The 16,558-nt window shown below is 42.9% G+C and overlaps 1 protein-coding gene across 3 annotated transcripts in view; it reads left to right on the top strand.

The window, feature by feature from the left end:
- slc2a15a (solute carrier family 2 member 15a) overlaps nt 1–16,558 on the top strand; it is a 54,089-nt gene that overhangs the window by 16,479 nt on the left and 21,052 nt on the right. For all 3 annotated transcript variants that reach the window (XM_077614067.1, XM_077614069.1, XM_077614068.1), the window contains 2 exons: nt 2,532–2,664; nt 15,907–16,094. In XM_077614067.1, the coding sequence (XP_077470193.1) occupies nt 2,532–2,664; nt 15,907–16,094 (321 nt within the window). The remainder of the gene's footprint in view (nt 1–2,531; nt 2,665–15,906; nt 16,095–16,558) is intronic.

Below are 16,558 nucleotides of genomic sequence, written 5' to 3' on the forward strand. Positions count from 1 at the left end.
CCAGTTTCCCTCTCAGTAGGACCGGCTGAGTGGTGTTGAACGCACTGGAGAGGTCAAAAAACATCATTCTCACCGTGCTTCCCATGTTCTTCAGGTGTGAAAGAGACCTGTGCATCAGGTAGGTGGTATCATCTTCCACACCAATGCCTGGACAATAGGCAAACTGCAGAGGGTCCAGCTCTGCATTCATCAGAGAACTGAGGTGATTGAGGATGATCCTCTCCAATGTCTTGATCAGGTGAGAGCTTAATGCTACCGGCCTGAAGTGGTTTGGCTCCCTGGGGTTCGCAGTCTTTGGAACTGGGACCACACAGGAAGTTTTCCACAAGGTGGGGACCTTCTGCAGACTGAGGCTGAGGTTGAAAATATGCAGAATCACTTTGCCAAGCTGATCTGCACACTCTTTCAGTTGTCTGGAGCTGAGACCGTCTGGACCGGTAGCTTTCCTTGCCTCGATCTTCGTTAGCTGTTTTATCACCTAATCGACACAAATGCAGAGACCGGTGGAAGAGGGGGGGAAGAGAAGGAGAAGAACGAAGGGGGAGAGTTACTTCTGGTCTGGGGGGTCAGGGGAGTGGGGGCAGGACTGAATCTGTTAAAGAACTGATTCAGTTCATTGCCCCACTCCCTGTCTCCGGACTCCGGGTCTCTCTCACTGTTGCCTCCATGGCCCGAAATGGTCCTCAAGCTCCTCCAGACCTCTTTGGTGTTGCCTCTCTGGAGTTGGTTCTCCAGCTTCCTCCTGTAGATAGTCTTTCCCTTCCTTATCCCTCTCTTCAGCTCCTTCTGGACTATTTTCAGACTCTCTTTCTCCCCAGACCTAAAAGCCCTCTTCTTCTTGTTCAGGGGGGCCCTTAGATCCCTGGTGACCCACGGCTTATTGTTGGAGAAACAACGGACCTTCTTGGAGGGTACAATGTTCTCAACACAGAAGTTAATATAATCTGTGATGCAGTGGGTCAAGCTGTCAATGTCTTTCCCATGTGAATTGCACCGCACCTCCCAGTCAGTGGTCTCAAAACAGTCCCTCAGTACCATGCTGGTCTCTTCGGTCCATCTTTGTATGATCCTAGTGGTAGGTTTTATTTCCCTCACCATAGGGATGTAGGTGGGGATCAGATGGACCAGGTTGTGGTCTGAGCAGCCCAGTGGGGGCAGGGGGACTGAGCTGTATGCCTCCTTTGTGTTTGCATACAGCAGGTCCAGATTTTTTTGTTCCCTGGTGTGGCACTTCACATACTGAGTGAAGGTGGGGAGAGTAGAAGCCAGGGGAGCATGGTTAAAATCACCAGAGATAAGAAGGAGAGACTGGGGGTGTGACGTCTGCAGCCGGGACACAGCAGCGTGGAGCAGCTCGCGAGCGATGGAGGTATATACGCAGTTATTACGATAACGTGCGAGAACTCCCGGGGATGTAAAACGGCCTGATGCTAACAGCTACTAGCTTGATATCTCGAGTGCAAAGTTGCTCCTTCACAGTAATATGCCCGGGGCTGCACCATCTACTATTAATAAAAACAGCTAGTTCCCCACCTTTCTTCCTACCGCTCTCCTCAGCATCTCTGTCCGCCCTCACCAGCTGAAAGCCATCCAAGGAGACAAGAGAGTCTTGTGTTAGGTCATTCAGCCAGGTCTCCGTGAAGCACATATTGCAGATTCTCCGATATTGTCGTTGTTGTTTGGTAAGCGCCGTTAGCTCTTCCATCTTATAGGGGAGAGATCTTACGTTCCCCATAATAATAGAGGGAATGCTGGGTCTGAAGCGTCGCTTTCTCTCTAGACATTTTCGTCCAGCTCTGCATCCTCTTCTCTTCCTCTTTAACTCAACGGGGAGGTCCAGGTCCAGGGGAATCCAGGTATCGGTCCTCGGACTCCGCATGGGATATTTGCAGGTCACTTGGTGTAGTTTCTGATTTTGTAAATGTGTGCTCGATGTGGTTGCGCACAACGTGTACTGAGTTTGTTCACACAAAGTAGTAGCTCATGTACACAAACTTGCGGCCCAGGCGTCGAGTGGTTAGTGCATCGGCCTCACATTATTATGGTCGGGGATCGATCCCAGGGCAGTCCTCACTGTGTGGAGTTTTCATGTTCTCACCAGGCCTACATGGGTTTACTCATGCTCCGGTACTCCGGTTTTCTGCCACATCCCAGGGTAGGCTGGTTGAACATTCAAAATCGCCCCAAAGTATTAGTGGTTGCCCGTCTCTTCGTGCCCTGCGATTGGCTGGCCACCGATTCAGGGTGTCCCCCTCCTGGTGCCCGTAGATAGCTGGGGTAGGCTCCAGCACCCACTGTGGCACTTGTGCGAATAAGCAGATCAAAAAATTGAATGGATGGATGGATGGAGGGATGAGGGATGCAGGAATGGTTACGACTATATTGACATTCCCGCACAAATTGAGGGTTTCTATTGTGATATTTGTCTTGAGCATGGTGCAAAATTGATACTATTACCATTTGTACTAAAGTAAGTAAACATTTTAAATAATTGTGACATTACTCATGTGCAATACTATACTGTTATTCAGGAAGAACATTGGCCATTGTTTCTCTCCGTGGTGGTGGTGCCTACATTAATCCAGTTAATGCTCTTGCCATGGTTTCCTGAGAGCCCCAGATACCTGCTGATTGAGAAGCACAATGTACATGCCACCATCACAGGTCAGTCGCAAGACATATGTTGAATAATTATCACTAAAACAAATGGGTGTTTGTGCTAAAGTTCTTAACATTTAACATTGTCCTGTTATTATTCCTACTTAAATTAAATCTATTACTCTGACAGTTTACTTTACTCAAACATTGTCTCTATTTTTTCTTCTTTAAGTGCCAGGAATGTTTTTTAACTGTATGATATGGCATATTGCACTGACCACCACTCTCATATTACTCGCTAAATTACAAGCTCTGTTGTCCAAATTCATTAATAAATGTCTCATTTCAGTGAGATTGCATCATAGTTTCCTCCAAAGTGAAGAAGTGACAGGTGGTGCATACAGGAGGCTTATTTTATTTATTCATTCATTTTCAACATTACTCCTTGTCATGGTCATGAGGTGCTGCAGCATACCTCAGCATACCGCAGACGACACCTTAGATTAGTCGTCAGTCTATCGCAGGGTACAAATAGAGACAGACAACTATTTGCATCCACAATCACAAGGCCATATAATGGTGAATCGATCACACGCTGTCTGCACTGGAGTCGAGCAAAAGACTGCACCATCGGGTGGCCCTCATCTATTTCTTTATTTTCAATATGATAATTTTCGGATGGCCCCGTGCAGAGCAGGCTCAGTATGAAATCTCAGTAAAAGTTAAAATACACCCAAAATATGGCTATATGGTATATAAATATTAGCCAGAATATTGTCACAGTCCCCGAACAACACATGATTCTGAATTGGGAGCACATCGTAAATTATTACCCAAGGATTTTATTGAAATATTACCTTGCTTGAATGGCAACCAGTTGATGATTACTGGTGGTATCACTTGAATTAGTTCACTTCAATCAAGCTTATTTTCTAAAGGCAATTTAACAATCATTTATTCATTCACTCTTTTTCTGCTATGAATGTCTTGGAGGCGAAACAAAGTTGGGTCCAAATGCAGGAAAGTAGGCGGACAAAAGGGAGTGCAAGTGCTAACGCAAGGTTTTAATAACAAAAAGGCAATGTGCAAGATAAAACCTTCAATACAAAAAGCAGGGAAAAAGTAACAAACAAAATTTACCGAGAGGAAAAACAAGGAGGGAAGACGCAAGTCAACAACATATGACGTAAATCAAACATAACCTCAAATGTGACAGAACAATACACCCACAATGGTAGCGGAAGACATGGGGTTTAAATACACAGTATGTATTTGACAAGAAAATTAGTGACAACTGTGTCACACGAGCAGGAAGGACACAGCAGGCGAAACTAATTGGTAATCACATGAACAGGACATAGAAGGCATAATGCCCAAACCCCAACAAAACGTGACATTTCCAAACCACCTATAATCACAAGGGTTGGGGGGTTGCTGGAGCCTAGCCCAGCTAGCTATGGACCCCAGGCTGTTGGAATAATGATTAAAACCTTTTAAATCATTATTAGTAATATTTAATTAAAAAAGAAAAAACATCTTTCAACATATCTGCTTACAACTTGCAAGGAGTTGCCTTGTGACGTCGTCTCAGTCCACAAGGCATTCTGACGAGCGGCATACTCTTCGGTCCATTTAGCGGCACATAACCAAAACATTCAAAGGTAATCTGATTTAAACAATTGCATAAGCAAAAACAACTGTCTCAACTGTTTTGAACAATTGTATAAGCTTAACCGAATAACATCATGAAGGTTATAAAAACAACTGTCACAACAATCTGTTTTTATCGGAACACCTGCGTAAGAATTTGCACAATAAGCAAAACAACGGCATTAGAATTTGCACCAGTAAGCATAATAATTTCTTTATAAGGTAAACAGAGCAAAGCAGTTTAAGAGTCCTTGTAGATCCTGGAACTTGTATCTGAGGAAAGGGTTGAGGCGTATCTTCCAGTAATCAGTCCTCGGAGCAAGGACTCAGTGAATTGTTAAGTCTCTAGCTGTAGCCAGCTGTCCTGGAGAGTCAGCTTGGAGTAAGCGTTTGTCTTTGTTGAAAGCACATATTAATTCTAACTCTAACATAAAAGCGATCAACACATATATAACTATATTGTTTAATATAGTTAGCATTACTATTCCTAATAAGCAAATATATTGTTTAATATAGTAAGCATGTATATTATAAGGCTTTATATTCCTAAATAAGCATTGCAAACACATTTATAACAATGATTACTCCAACATTCCCCCCTATATTATAAATTTGCACATGATTTTCATTTTATGGCAACTCCAAGAAGAGAGGGATATCTCCGTTGGCTGTTTTAAATTTACCCGCTTAGGCCCAACTCGTTCGGCAGGTCTGAAAAGCAGAAAACAAAATCATTTTCGCCCAATCCATCCTCGGAATTACCATGCTCCTGAAATTCACTGCTTCCCTCAGCACGTCTCATCAACAGAGGATATAATTCATGCAATTTAGAGTTTGTAGGGGCAATCGCAGTGGTTATAAGTCGGCTTATCAAAGATCTAAAGCAGAGAATAATACAACACCCACATAATGTCAAAATCGTAGCAAAAAGGGCTACGGAAAATGCAACAGATTGGGCCAAATTCTTATACTTTCCAAAAGACTTATGCCACCAGCTTTCCAAGGCGGATTCTACGACTCCAGAATGCTTCTTCATATTGCGGTTGAGGGTCTGCAGGCCACTAATGGCCTGGGTGAGGGACCCACCGGGTGACGTGTTGTTGAGTGCAACATTTTCAAACATTGCATACGCCCCCTTGCTCCGCAAGCAGCATATCAACTGCTATGCGATCCTGGAACGCCATAAGACTGGTGGCTGCCAATTGTTCCTTTATCGCCACAAATCCCTGTTCAGTATAGTTTCCAAGTTTTTGGACATTGTAATGCAGGTAATTTATCCGATCAACATTTTTGTTTAGAGTAATTAAAAGAAAAATAGACTCCCAACCTGCTGCGATCTGATTAGCCAGCTTATACTCATCTGGTACGCCCCGTGGATGCCAATCGCATCAATGTATGTCGGATCACCCTCTCTCCATGCCGATCGACGCCGTCGCGAGGGGCCCGCCATCATACCGGATTTCTGTGCAGCCAATTGTATCTCCTCTACTGTAGATGGAAAAACAGACACTGGTAATAGCAGTGAGACCAAGGCACAAAGTCCTGCTGCATTTTGGCAGGAGTCGTATAATTTATTTCCACCCCACCACCATCATAGGTCAGAACGTGGTACCAGGGTGTAGTCGGTTTTAGGACATGGGCACACCACGTCTCATTTATCGCCTCCAGCTTCAGACCATGCCCTGTAAGGTTTTAAGCAGGTAAAATGATTTAAAAGCGACATGTGTTGAAAAGTTAGGCTTGTCCTTGCTGCTCTTGTAACGGGGTAGACATTATTCAATTTCTCACAATTGGGGCTTACATTTTCATTTGTCATTATCTCCATTACACAATCAGGGGTAATTTGCGCGGGCACTACTCGTAAGAGAGGGCGGGGCCCTATACATGTTATGCAGGTTTGATTTATAGTAATAGCTGCATTTTCCATCAACAGCAACCAATTATTTCTTACCGCCTCCCGTTTGGGAACTCCCCGTTGCAGAAATGAATTCTCTGGTCATCTCAGATTTTAATTTTACTATGGCGGATCGAAGGCCTGATGTTTTTTTCGCACGCGTGTGTCATCCAAGCTTGCCAATCTAGACCAGTTTCTGCAACAAGGTTTCCCCAATCTGTTTTAGGACTGTTATGTACCACACATATTCTATAAAATCCACATGTATCCTTTGAAATGGATATGTAGCTTTTGTAGCTTGACATAAGGGGGAATCGCCCGTGTTTTGGCCATATATCTGCATATAGATTGAATATATAACCTCCCCCTTTTTTGAGGCATGAAATTTACCATGACTCAAAATGGCAGCCCTCCCAGATAAGTCTTTTTTTTTGTTTAGTCCCCCAGGTTCCCAAAATTTCCCATTGCAGAAATAATAAAAAAAAAAAAAATCATTTGACGAAATTCTTTTCTTTTTGTTTCTGTCCCACTCTGCCACCGCCATCCTTGAAAGCTTATCAGCGATTTCAGACATATTCCACCTTGATATTAGAATATTGATATATCTTGGTGGCCAGCCAATTAAAACACAATAGACAGACACTCATCCACGCTCGCACTCATAATCAAGGAATTTAGAGTGCTCCCCCAATCATCCATAATTTTGGTTTGTTGGAGTAAAACTGGAGTACCCAGAGAAAACCTACGAATTCTTGAGGACACCAGGAATACTCCACACTCCGGAAGGTCTGGATCCACTCCGCATTAGTAGATCCTCGAACCGCAAGGTTGTTGCCTGAAGAAACTAGGTAATAAATGTATTAGATTCACATGCCACGTATCTAAAAATAGAAATTTGTTCAATTGCCACCGCCCCTTACCCCAGTCAGTCAGCATGTAGACTGCCATGCGAGTGGCTGTGATTAACTATCTATTCGCCAATAATGCAATAACGGAAAAGTTGTGACACATTGAAACACACACACACACCCTTTTATTTAACCGTTTGTAAAAAACTTTATCTCCATGTTCTGCATTAAGTTACACCCCCTTTCAATGTTATCGAATTTTGCCCATTCTAGTCAACCCATCTACTTAAAGCATTTCTCCAAGGTTGATATTTTATAATTTGGAGATGTTATTTCTAAAACATAGACATTATTTCATCACTTGTTTCACACCATGAAAGGCCCCACCTGAATTTAGAATTTTTTTTGTAGATATTCCCCTTTATCTAAGCTTGTTATTGCCAATCGTTATCACCGTAACATTCAGGTGTATTAACCCCATAATTGCAATGCAGTAAGTTTTGGCTAAATTCTTAATTTGTATGCCCCTAAAGTAATAGACAGTAATAACGTCCCAATAGTCATCAATATGACCTATACCAAAGCATATTCCCCTTTAGGCCAAACAGGGAACGCCTTTTGTGCACTTAAAGACGCTCCATGTTTCTTCTAGGGAAACTATGCCTATCCTTAACCAATTATCTTATCTACCCCAGCCAGGTTCAATTTACCTAACAATTTGGACGAACACCATGAAATTTCTCATTTCTGCATTGTTAATTTCATGTCTGATCTCTTTAACAACCAAATAACTCTTAATACCTAAGACATAAATTGCAAATCACCCCATACTATGTTTACTTAAGATCAGAGCTATTTCTTATAGCTCTCTGTTACCACAAGAAAAATCTACAATAATTAAATTAGAGAAATCCACCTTTTACTAGGCATTTCCTAATTACAATTTTCAATGCTTAATAAAGGACCCACAAATTGTCACCAATATGCCATAATATTGTAAAAAAATCCATTAATTTTTCTTTAACCAGCCAATCTCCTATATTAAAGAATTTTGAACAATCCAACCATTCAAAAACTGTATTAATATCGTTTTATCCTCCAAAACTAGCTCTCTTCAATTAAGAGCCCTTTGAACTTCACAAAACAAAAAATAAAATAATAATAGTAGTATTATTCCCAATTCCAAAGCTTTTACCAAATCAATCTTTGCCAAACAGATTTTCTATCACCTCGAAAGACATTTCTGATCAAATCCCAAAAATAAATGCGAAGATAATCGCGGAACCCTGCATCCCTTGCAGACCATGTTTTGTTCTTATTCTGAAATGTTTAAACGGAAGCGCGACCTTAGCCGCTGACTGTGACCTTCACGCTCGCTGCAGAAGCAGCATTCTTATCTTTTGTTTACAAATTCCAAAACGCTCTCTTTTCAATTATATTTTTAGAGAAGACTAAATTAATAAACTAAATTAATTACTCTCCCGATATCCAACTATATCACCATAGTTTGCCAAGACCCCATAATCACAATATGCTGCAAGCACAACTATATCATAGCAAAACCCATTTCTGCCCTCAAGTTTGCTTCAGCGCCCTCAAGGCCAATTATTGTAATATTCTCCAAGGAAGGGGTCCCCCAAAAATTTTAGTCGCTTGTGTGGTCCGCGCGCATACTATACTGTATTATAATGTCTAACACCATCAAATCAACCGCACCAAAACAGAGCGCTCCCCCCGCAATCGAAGCATTATTCGGCAAGTTTAGAGTATGACCAAAACCCAGTTTTGGCAACCCCGCTAAACATTTAATTGGCTGTTTTGTATTTCTGTTAACTGAAATATTCCCGCTAGCAGACGGGAACGAAACCAGGATAAGCCACAATAAGCCATTTCATTCCAGTAAATTGACAGTACATTTAGTTACTATTAACAAAGTATGCCTAGCATTTGGAAATAACCATTTTAATTGCCATTTTACAACTTTCAGCATCACACAAAAAATTCCAATTGAATTCATTCACAAAGAATGTGATCTCTGGTTTAAAATTAGCCCAACATCCTCATGTTCAAAATCCTCATTCAAATCATTTTGAGCAGGCCTGTCTTGTTTTTAGAGACCTTTTTGTCCAGGCAATCACGCGATATATGCCCCGATTCTCCACACACCCAGCACATAGCATTTTTGAAAACCCGATTTCTGTTCTGTCCCCGTCAGGCGAGGAGGCCGCGCTATCTTTTATTTTTTCACACAACGGACCCGTTTTATCACTCTTGTTTCTGTGGAACAAGCCGCCTCGCTTGTTTCTCCCTTCACATATTATATATAGATTACTTCTATGCTTAGTCCGTATTTTATCCTGCAGGTTTTAATATTTCAAGCATATTTAAGCTGGCCAGCAAACCCATATTTGTTTATCCATAAATTTAGGTGTTTAACCCTTGTAGCGCTTTAATTTCCACCAATTCAATCTTTACACGGCAGACGCATCTTTGGATCGTCGTCAATACCCGCATTACTGTTTGCACCACCCATCTTTGGGGTGGATTTGTGTGTATCCCCGTAGTACCTTTTTTCCCCGTTTCTCCTTAGGCTTTAACAACTATGCACACACCACCACATTTTATAGACCACACCGTGTCTACCTGCTAGTGACTAGTATCCGCAGGGTTTTAAAATCGGCATCCCCAGGACGCGAGCCTTACTTCTCAAAATAAGGCCATCGCGTGTGATGCCCTTCGCGCATTTGGAACCCGTCAACAATATGCAGCCATCACACGCGGACTCAGCAGAAATGTCGATAGATGCTCACCCAGAGGATAGTCGTCAATCGATCAGAACCCAGGCGCTGCTGAGAAATAATCCAGCCTGGAAAAGGGATTCTTGCCGTGCACGGTCACTCCAGATATTGAACTGCAGCGTCTGGATTCCTTATCGGTGTGTTGACCCCGGCTACTCGAAGGACCAAATGTTGGAATAATGATTAAAACCTTTTAAATCATTATTAGTAATATTTAATTAAAAAAGGAAAAACATCTTTCAACATATCTGCTTACAACTTGCAAGGAGTTGCCTTGTGACGTCGTCTCAGTCCACAAGGCATTCTGACGAGCGGCATACTCTTCGGTCCATTTAGCGGCACATAACCAAAACATTCAAAGGTAATATGATTTAAACAATTGCATAAGCAAAAACAACTGTCTCAACTGTTTTGGACAATTGTATAAGCTTAACCGAATAACATCATGAAGGTTATAAAAACAACTGTCACAACAATCTGTTTTTATCTTTTATCGGAACACCTGCGTAAGAATTTGCACAATAAGCAAAACAACGGCATTAGAATTTGCACCAGTAAGCATAATAATTTCTTTATAAGGTAAACAGAGCAAAGCAGTTTAAGAGTCCTTGTAGATCCTGGAACTTGTATCTGGGGAAAGGGTTGAGGCGTATCTTCCAGTAATCAGTCCTCGGAGCAAGGACTCAGTGAATTGTTAAGTCTCTAGCTGTAGCCAGCTGTCCTGGAGAGTGAGCTTGGAGTAAGCGTTTGTCTTTGTTGAAAGCACATATTAATTCTAACTCTAACATAAAAGCGATCAACACATATATAACTATATTGTTTAATATAGTTAGCATTACTATTCCTAATAAGCAAATATATTGTTTAATATAGTAAGCATGTATATTATAAGGCTTTATATTCCTAAATAAGCATTGCAAACACATTTATAATAATGATTACTCCAACAAGGCATAATGCCCAAACCCCAACAAAACGTGACATTTCCAAACCACCTATAATCACAAGGGTCGGGGGGTTGCTGGAGCCTAGCACAGCTAGCTATGGACTCCAGGCGGGAGACATCCTGAATCGCTGGCCAGCCAATCGCAGGGCACAAGGAGACGGACAACCATTCAATTCACCCTCACACTCATACATAGAGGCAATTTAACCAGCCTAACCTACATATTTTTGAGCTACAGGAGGAAACCGGAGTACCCACAGAAAAACCAGACAAACCCAGGGAGAACACGCAATTTCCACAGAGTGAAGACCGACCTGGGATCAAACTCTTGACCCCAGAACTGTGAGGCTGATGCGCTAACCACCTGCCAACTGGGCCCGGGAAATTTAACATACAACATAAAATGTAGAAACACAGCAGGTCCCCAAAAAATAGAATTCCTTTAGCATCTGATAGCAGATGAGATGTCGTGACCGGACGTTTCCTCGAAAGACGTTTGGTCCCGGGATGTTTGGTCCCCGGACGTTTGGTCCCCGGATGTTTGGTCGCCCGGACGTTTGGTCGCCCGGACGCTTGGTAGAATGGACGTTTGGTCGCCGGGTTCGCTCCCTCTTAGGAGAGGGAGAGAGTTTACTGTTGAAAGCGAGCAACCAGGTAATCTCTCGCTCTCAAAATTATTATCATTGGATTGGATAACTTTATTCATCCCGTATTCGGGAAATTTCGTTGTCACAGTAGCAAGAGGGTGAGGATGCAGGAATAAGAAAGGCATTTTAGACATAAATAGATAGGTAAAAAGTAAGTTAATAAATAAATACATGAATAAATATATAAATAAATAAGCGTGTTGCTTAGCACATATATACATACATACACATAAATGTACATGCATGCATACGGTAGGTCTTAACACAGCCATTTTTTTGTTAAAGAGCCTGACAGCTGATGGGAGGAAGGATCTGCGGAAGCGCTCCTTCCTGCAATGAGGGTGCCATAGTCTATTGCTAAAGGAGCTTCGGAGGGACTCCACAGACTCATGCAGGGGGTGGGACGTGCTGTCCATGATGGACATCATCCTGGTCGGCATTCTCCGCTCTCCCACTTCCTCCACAGAGTCCAGAGGACAGCCCAGAACAGAGCTGGCCCTCCTGACCAGCTTATTCAGCCTGCTCCTGTCCCTCTCCATGCTCCCGCATCCCCAACAGAGCACTGCATAAAACACTGTAGATGCCACCACAGTGTCGTAGAAAGTCCTCAGCAGTGTCCTGCACACTCCAAAGGACCGTAGACTCCTCAGTAGGTAGAGGCGGCTCTGGCCCCTTTTGTACAGGGCATCTATGTTTGTGGACCAGTCTAGTTTGTTGTTGAGGTGAACACCCAGGTACTTAAAATTCTCCACGATTTCAATGTCTGTACCCTGGATGTTCACCTGAGTGGTCTGTTGAGGATTCCTCCGAAAATCGATGACCATTTCCTTTGTCTTACTGGTGTTGATGTAGAGGTGGTTTTGCCTCTTTGGTGTTGCCTCTCTGGAGTTGGTTCTCCAGCTTCCTCCTGTAGATAGTCTTTCCCTTCCTTATCTCTCTCTTCAGCTCCTTCTGGACCATTTTCAGACTCTTTCTCCCCAGACCTAAAAGGCCTCTTCTTCTTGTTCAGGAGGGCCCTTAGATCCCTGGTGACCCACGGCTTATTGTTGGAGAAACAACGGACCTTCTTGGAGGGTACAATGTTCTCAACACAGAAGTTAATATAATCTGTGATGCAGTGGGTCTAGCTGTCAATGTCTTTACCATGTGAATTGCACAGCACCTCCCAGTCAGTGTTCTCAAAATGGTCCCTCAGTACCATGCTGTTCTCCTCGGTCCATCTTTGTATGATCCTTGTGGTAGGTTTTATTTTCGTCACCATAGGGATGTAGGTGGGGATCAGATGGACCAGGTTGTGGTCTGTGTTGGCATACAGCAGGTCCAGAGTTTTTTGTTCCCTGGTGTGGCACTTCACATACTGAGTGAAGGTGGGGAGAGTAGAAGCCAAGGGAGCATGGTTAAAATCACCAGAGATAAGAAGGAGAGACTGGGGGTGTGACGTTTGCAGCCGGGACACAGTGGCGTGAAGCAGCTCGCGGGCGACTGCCGCATCGGCCGAGGGATGTATATACGCAGTTATTACGATAACGTGCGAGAACTCCCGGGGGATGTAAAACGGCCTGATGCCCAGTTGCCGGGGCTGCACCATCTACTATTAATAAAACCAGCTAGTCCCTCACCTTTCCTCCTACCGCTCTCCTCAGCATCTCTGTCTGCCCTCACCAGCTGAAAACCATCCAAGGAGACGAGAGAGTCTGGAATTAGCTCATTCAGCCAGGTCTTCGTGAAGCACATAAGGCAGATTTTCTGATATTGTCGTTGTTGTTTGGAAAGCGCGTTAGCTCTTCCATCTTATTGGGGAGAGATATTACGTTCCCCATAATAATAGATGGAATGCTGGGTCTGAAGCGTCGCTTTCTCTCCTGACATTTTCGTCCAGATCTGCATCCTCTTCTCTTCCTCTTTAACTCCGCGGGGAGGTCCAGGTCCAAGGGAATCCAGGTGTTGCGTAGCGCTAACAGCTGATCCTTTGTGTAAAACAGCGGAGGCATGGCTGAGTGGGTCAAGAATACAATCTCCAGAATTCGCAAAGATAAACTAAACTAATAAATCAAAGACTGCCTCTCGCACAACTTGAGTCTTGGAGTAGAGTCTTGAAAGTAATGTTTTAAAACATAAAAGTTTGGAATATGATATATAAAGCAAAGTAACAAGTAAAATCTTAAGAGACAATAAAACGTAAAAATAAAGGATAAAAAGCTCTAAAAAGCCCTAAAATCACAGAATACGAGTGAGGGTTTAGGGAGCCACTGCAACTAGCAGCCGCTTTGAACGGCGCCTATGATGAGGTTATGAGATCAGGTTATGAGGTCATGAGAGAGAGAGTGAGAGCATTAATATCAAAATATCGCTCGCTCCCGGCAGATCTATTGGCGTGTGTGTACATGCTATTCAGCGCAGGATTCGCTCGCTCGCTCCCGGCAGAGCAGAGAGTTTACTGTTGAAAGCGATCAACCAGGTAATCTCTCGCTCTCAAAATTATCATCATGAGAGAAAGTGTTTGTAATTGCATTGACAACGTAAGAGAGCATTAATATCAAAATATCGCTCGCTCCCGGCAGATCTCTTGGCGTGTGTGTACATGCTATTCAGCGCCGGATTCGCACGCTCGCCCCGCCCCCAGATTCGCTCGTATTGGCGTGTGTACAGTTTTTCAAACTACGGCCCGTTAGGCTTTTTAATCCGGCCCGCCGACATTGTCCAAATTATAGTAAAAATCAATGACCTCATTCATTTCCCTTTGCCCTGCAATACAGCTCATCACTCTCAATTTAAAGACTGCTTTCTTTCGTTGAATAATAATATGTTCTTATTGTTGAAAGTAAATTTGAAAAAAAAATCATCTTCAATTGTGTCTTTTTTTAATATTTCAATCCCCAGGTTTGATAAATTACATTGCGTCTCCAAATGCTGTCCAATTTTAGTATCCATTCTGGCCCGCAAGTCAAAAAGAATGGATGGCAGCCGCACGTCCATCGCCGTCATTGGCATCTTATTGATAATGTGTTTAATTTGGGACAATAATAGTATAAAAGAGGCAAGTTTGTCTATACCAGGGGTAGGCAAACTTTTTGACTTGTGGGCCAGAATGGATACTAAAATTGGACAGCATTTGGACACGCAATGTAATTGATCCAACCTGGGGATTGAAATATAAGAAAAAAGACACAATTGAAGGTGAAAACTTTGTTTTCAAATTTACTTTCAACATTAAGAACATATTATTATTCAACGAAAGAAAGCAGTCTTTAAATTGAGAGTGATGAACGGTATTGCAGGGCAAAGGGAAATGAATGCGGTCATTGATTTTTACTATAATTTGGACAACGTCGGCGGGCCGGATTAAAAAGCCTAACGGGCCGTAGTTTGAAAAACTGTACACACGCCAATACGAGCGAATCCGGGGTCGGGGCCAGCGTGTGAATCCGGCGCTGAATAGCATGTACACACAAGCCAAGAGATCTGCCGGGAGCGAGCGATATTTTGATATTAATGCTCTCTTACGTTGTTAATGCAATTACAAACACTCTTTCTCTCATGATGATAATTTTTAGAGCGAGAGAATACCTGGTTGATCGCTTTCAACAGTAAACTCTCTTCTCTGCCGGGAGCAAGCGAGCGAATCCGGCGCGGAATAGCATGTACAAACACGCCAATAGATCTGTCGGGAGCGAGCGATATTTTGATATTAATGCTCTCACTCTTTCTCTCATGATGATAATTTTGAGAGCGAGAGATTACCTGATTGCTCGCTTTCAACAGTAAACTCTCTGTCTCTCTCCCTCTCATAAGAGGGAGCGAACCCGGCGACCAAACGTCCGTTCTACCAAACGTCCGGGCGACCAAACGTCCGGGGACCAGACGTCCGGCCACCAAACGTCCGGCGGCCAAACGTCCGGCGGCCAAACGTCCGAGTACCATGAGATGTTTGCATTTTAAACCTATCAAAGTTAGCAGCATAACTGTCAAACTGTCATGTTTTTTTGATCATTTCAAATTGTGTACGCCGTATAACAACTTTTGTATGGGATTTTTTTTTGTAAGACCGATCTTGTCTTACCCATTTCGGTTCTAATCTGTATCGTCTCAGTCAGTCTGCGCGTCAGCAAGCAATGTACAAGTCAAGCAATGTACAAGTCAAGCTGTCAGCGTCATACAGCGACATCTACAGAATCTTGAATTTAGTGCATACAAAAGCGCACCAACAGATTGGGCACCCCGTCCACTTTGGGAAATTTTTTGCTTTTAATTGTGCCCTATGTGAGTAAATATGTGCTGCGTTGTGTTTGTAAGTTTACGATTGCTTAATAAGGAGAATCTCAATCATTCATAAGGGGAGCAATTGGCTGAGGTTGAGAGGTATGTAGCAGTCAGACTGAAGTTTGAAGAAAATAAATTAAATTTCTTTTTATCAAGTAAAAATGAGCATGTCACAGGCATGCATATGTTTCCTGCAAGGTTTTGCCCAGAAAGTTGCATAGACATTTCAGACCTTTTGCTTATGTATGGAACATCTCTTCCCTAGCTCTGAAGTGGTACAGATCAAATTGTAACATACAAGCTGAGATTGAGGAGATGCAAGAAGAGCAACATTCTTTGACATCTGTGAAAACACTCTCAGTGTGGAACCTGCTTCTTGACGACACAGTCCGCTGGCAGGTCCTAAGTGTGGTGGTCATCAACATCGGCATGCAACTCTCTGGAATTGATGCTGTAAGTAGAGTTTGTGTGCATATATATCGTTACCTTTTTAGTAGCGTGTTTTTTGATATACAGAAATGAGACCAAATAGAGAATGTGCTTTGCCTCCATTTCTGAAATGTGCAACGAGAGTTGTGGCCCTAATGTGGTCTGTGACTTTCATGGCGCCAATCTCCAAACTTGTTGGTGGACACTAGTAGTATGGGATCCACACATGCTGAACGACCCTTGGGACTTTTTTGGCCAATGAGAGTCGAGAGGTAGCTGATGAATACCGATAAGCTGCATAAAACACAGTTAATTTTGGGGATCTCTGAGGCAAACGCTTGGGCCTGGGAGGTGTTTGGTAAAAGAATTGAGGATGACTTCCATGGACCAAAGAGTTTTTTTCCAACTACAGAGAGAGAATACTCCTCATCATTCCTGATAAAGTCTATTCAGGGGTAGTAGAGAGGTGGTCTGCCAGGCAGTCAAAG

Source organism: Stigmatopora argus, chromosome 11, assembly GCF_051989625.1.
Source record: "Stigmatopora argus isolate UIUO_Sarg chromosome 11, RoL_Sarg_1.0, whole genome shotgun sequence".
Taxonomy (NCBI): Eukaryota; Metazoa; Chordata; class Actinopteri; order Syngnathiformes; family Syngnathidae; genus Stigmatopora; species Stigmatopora argus.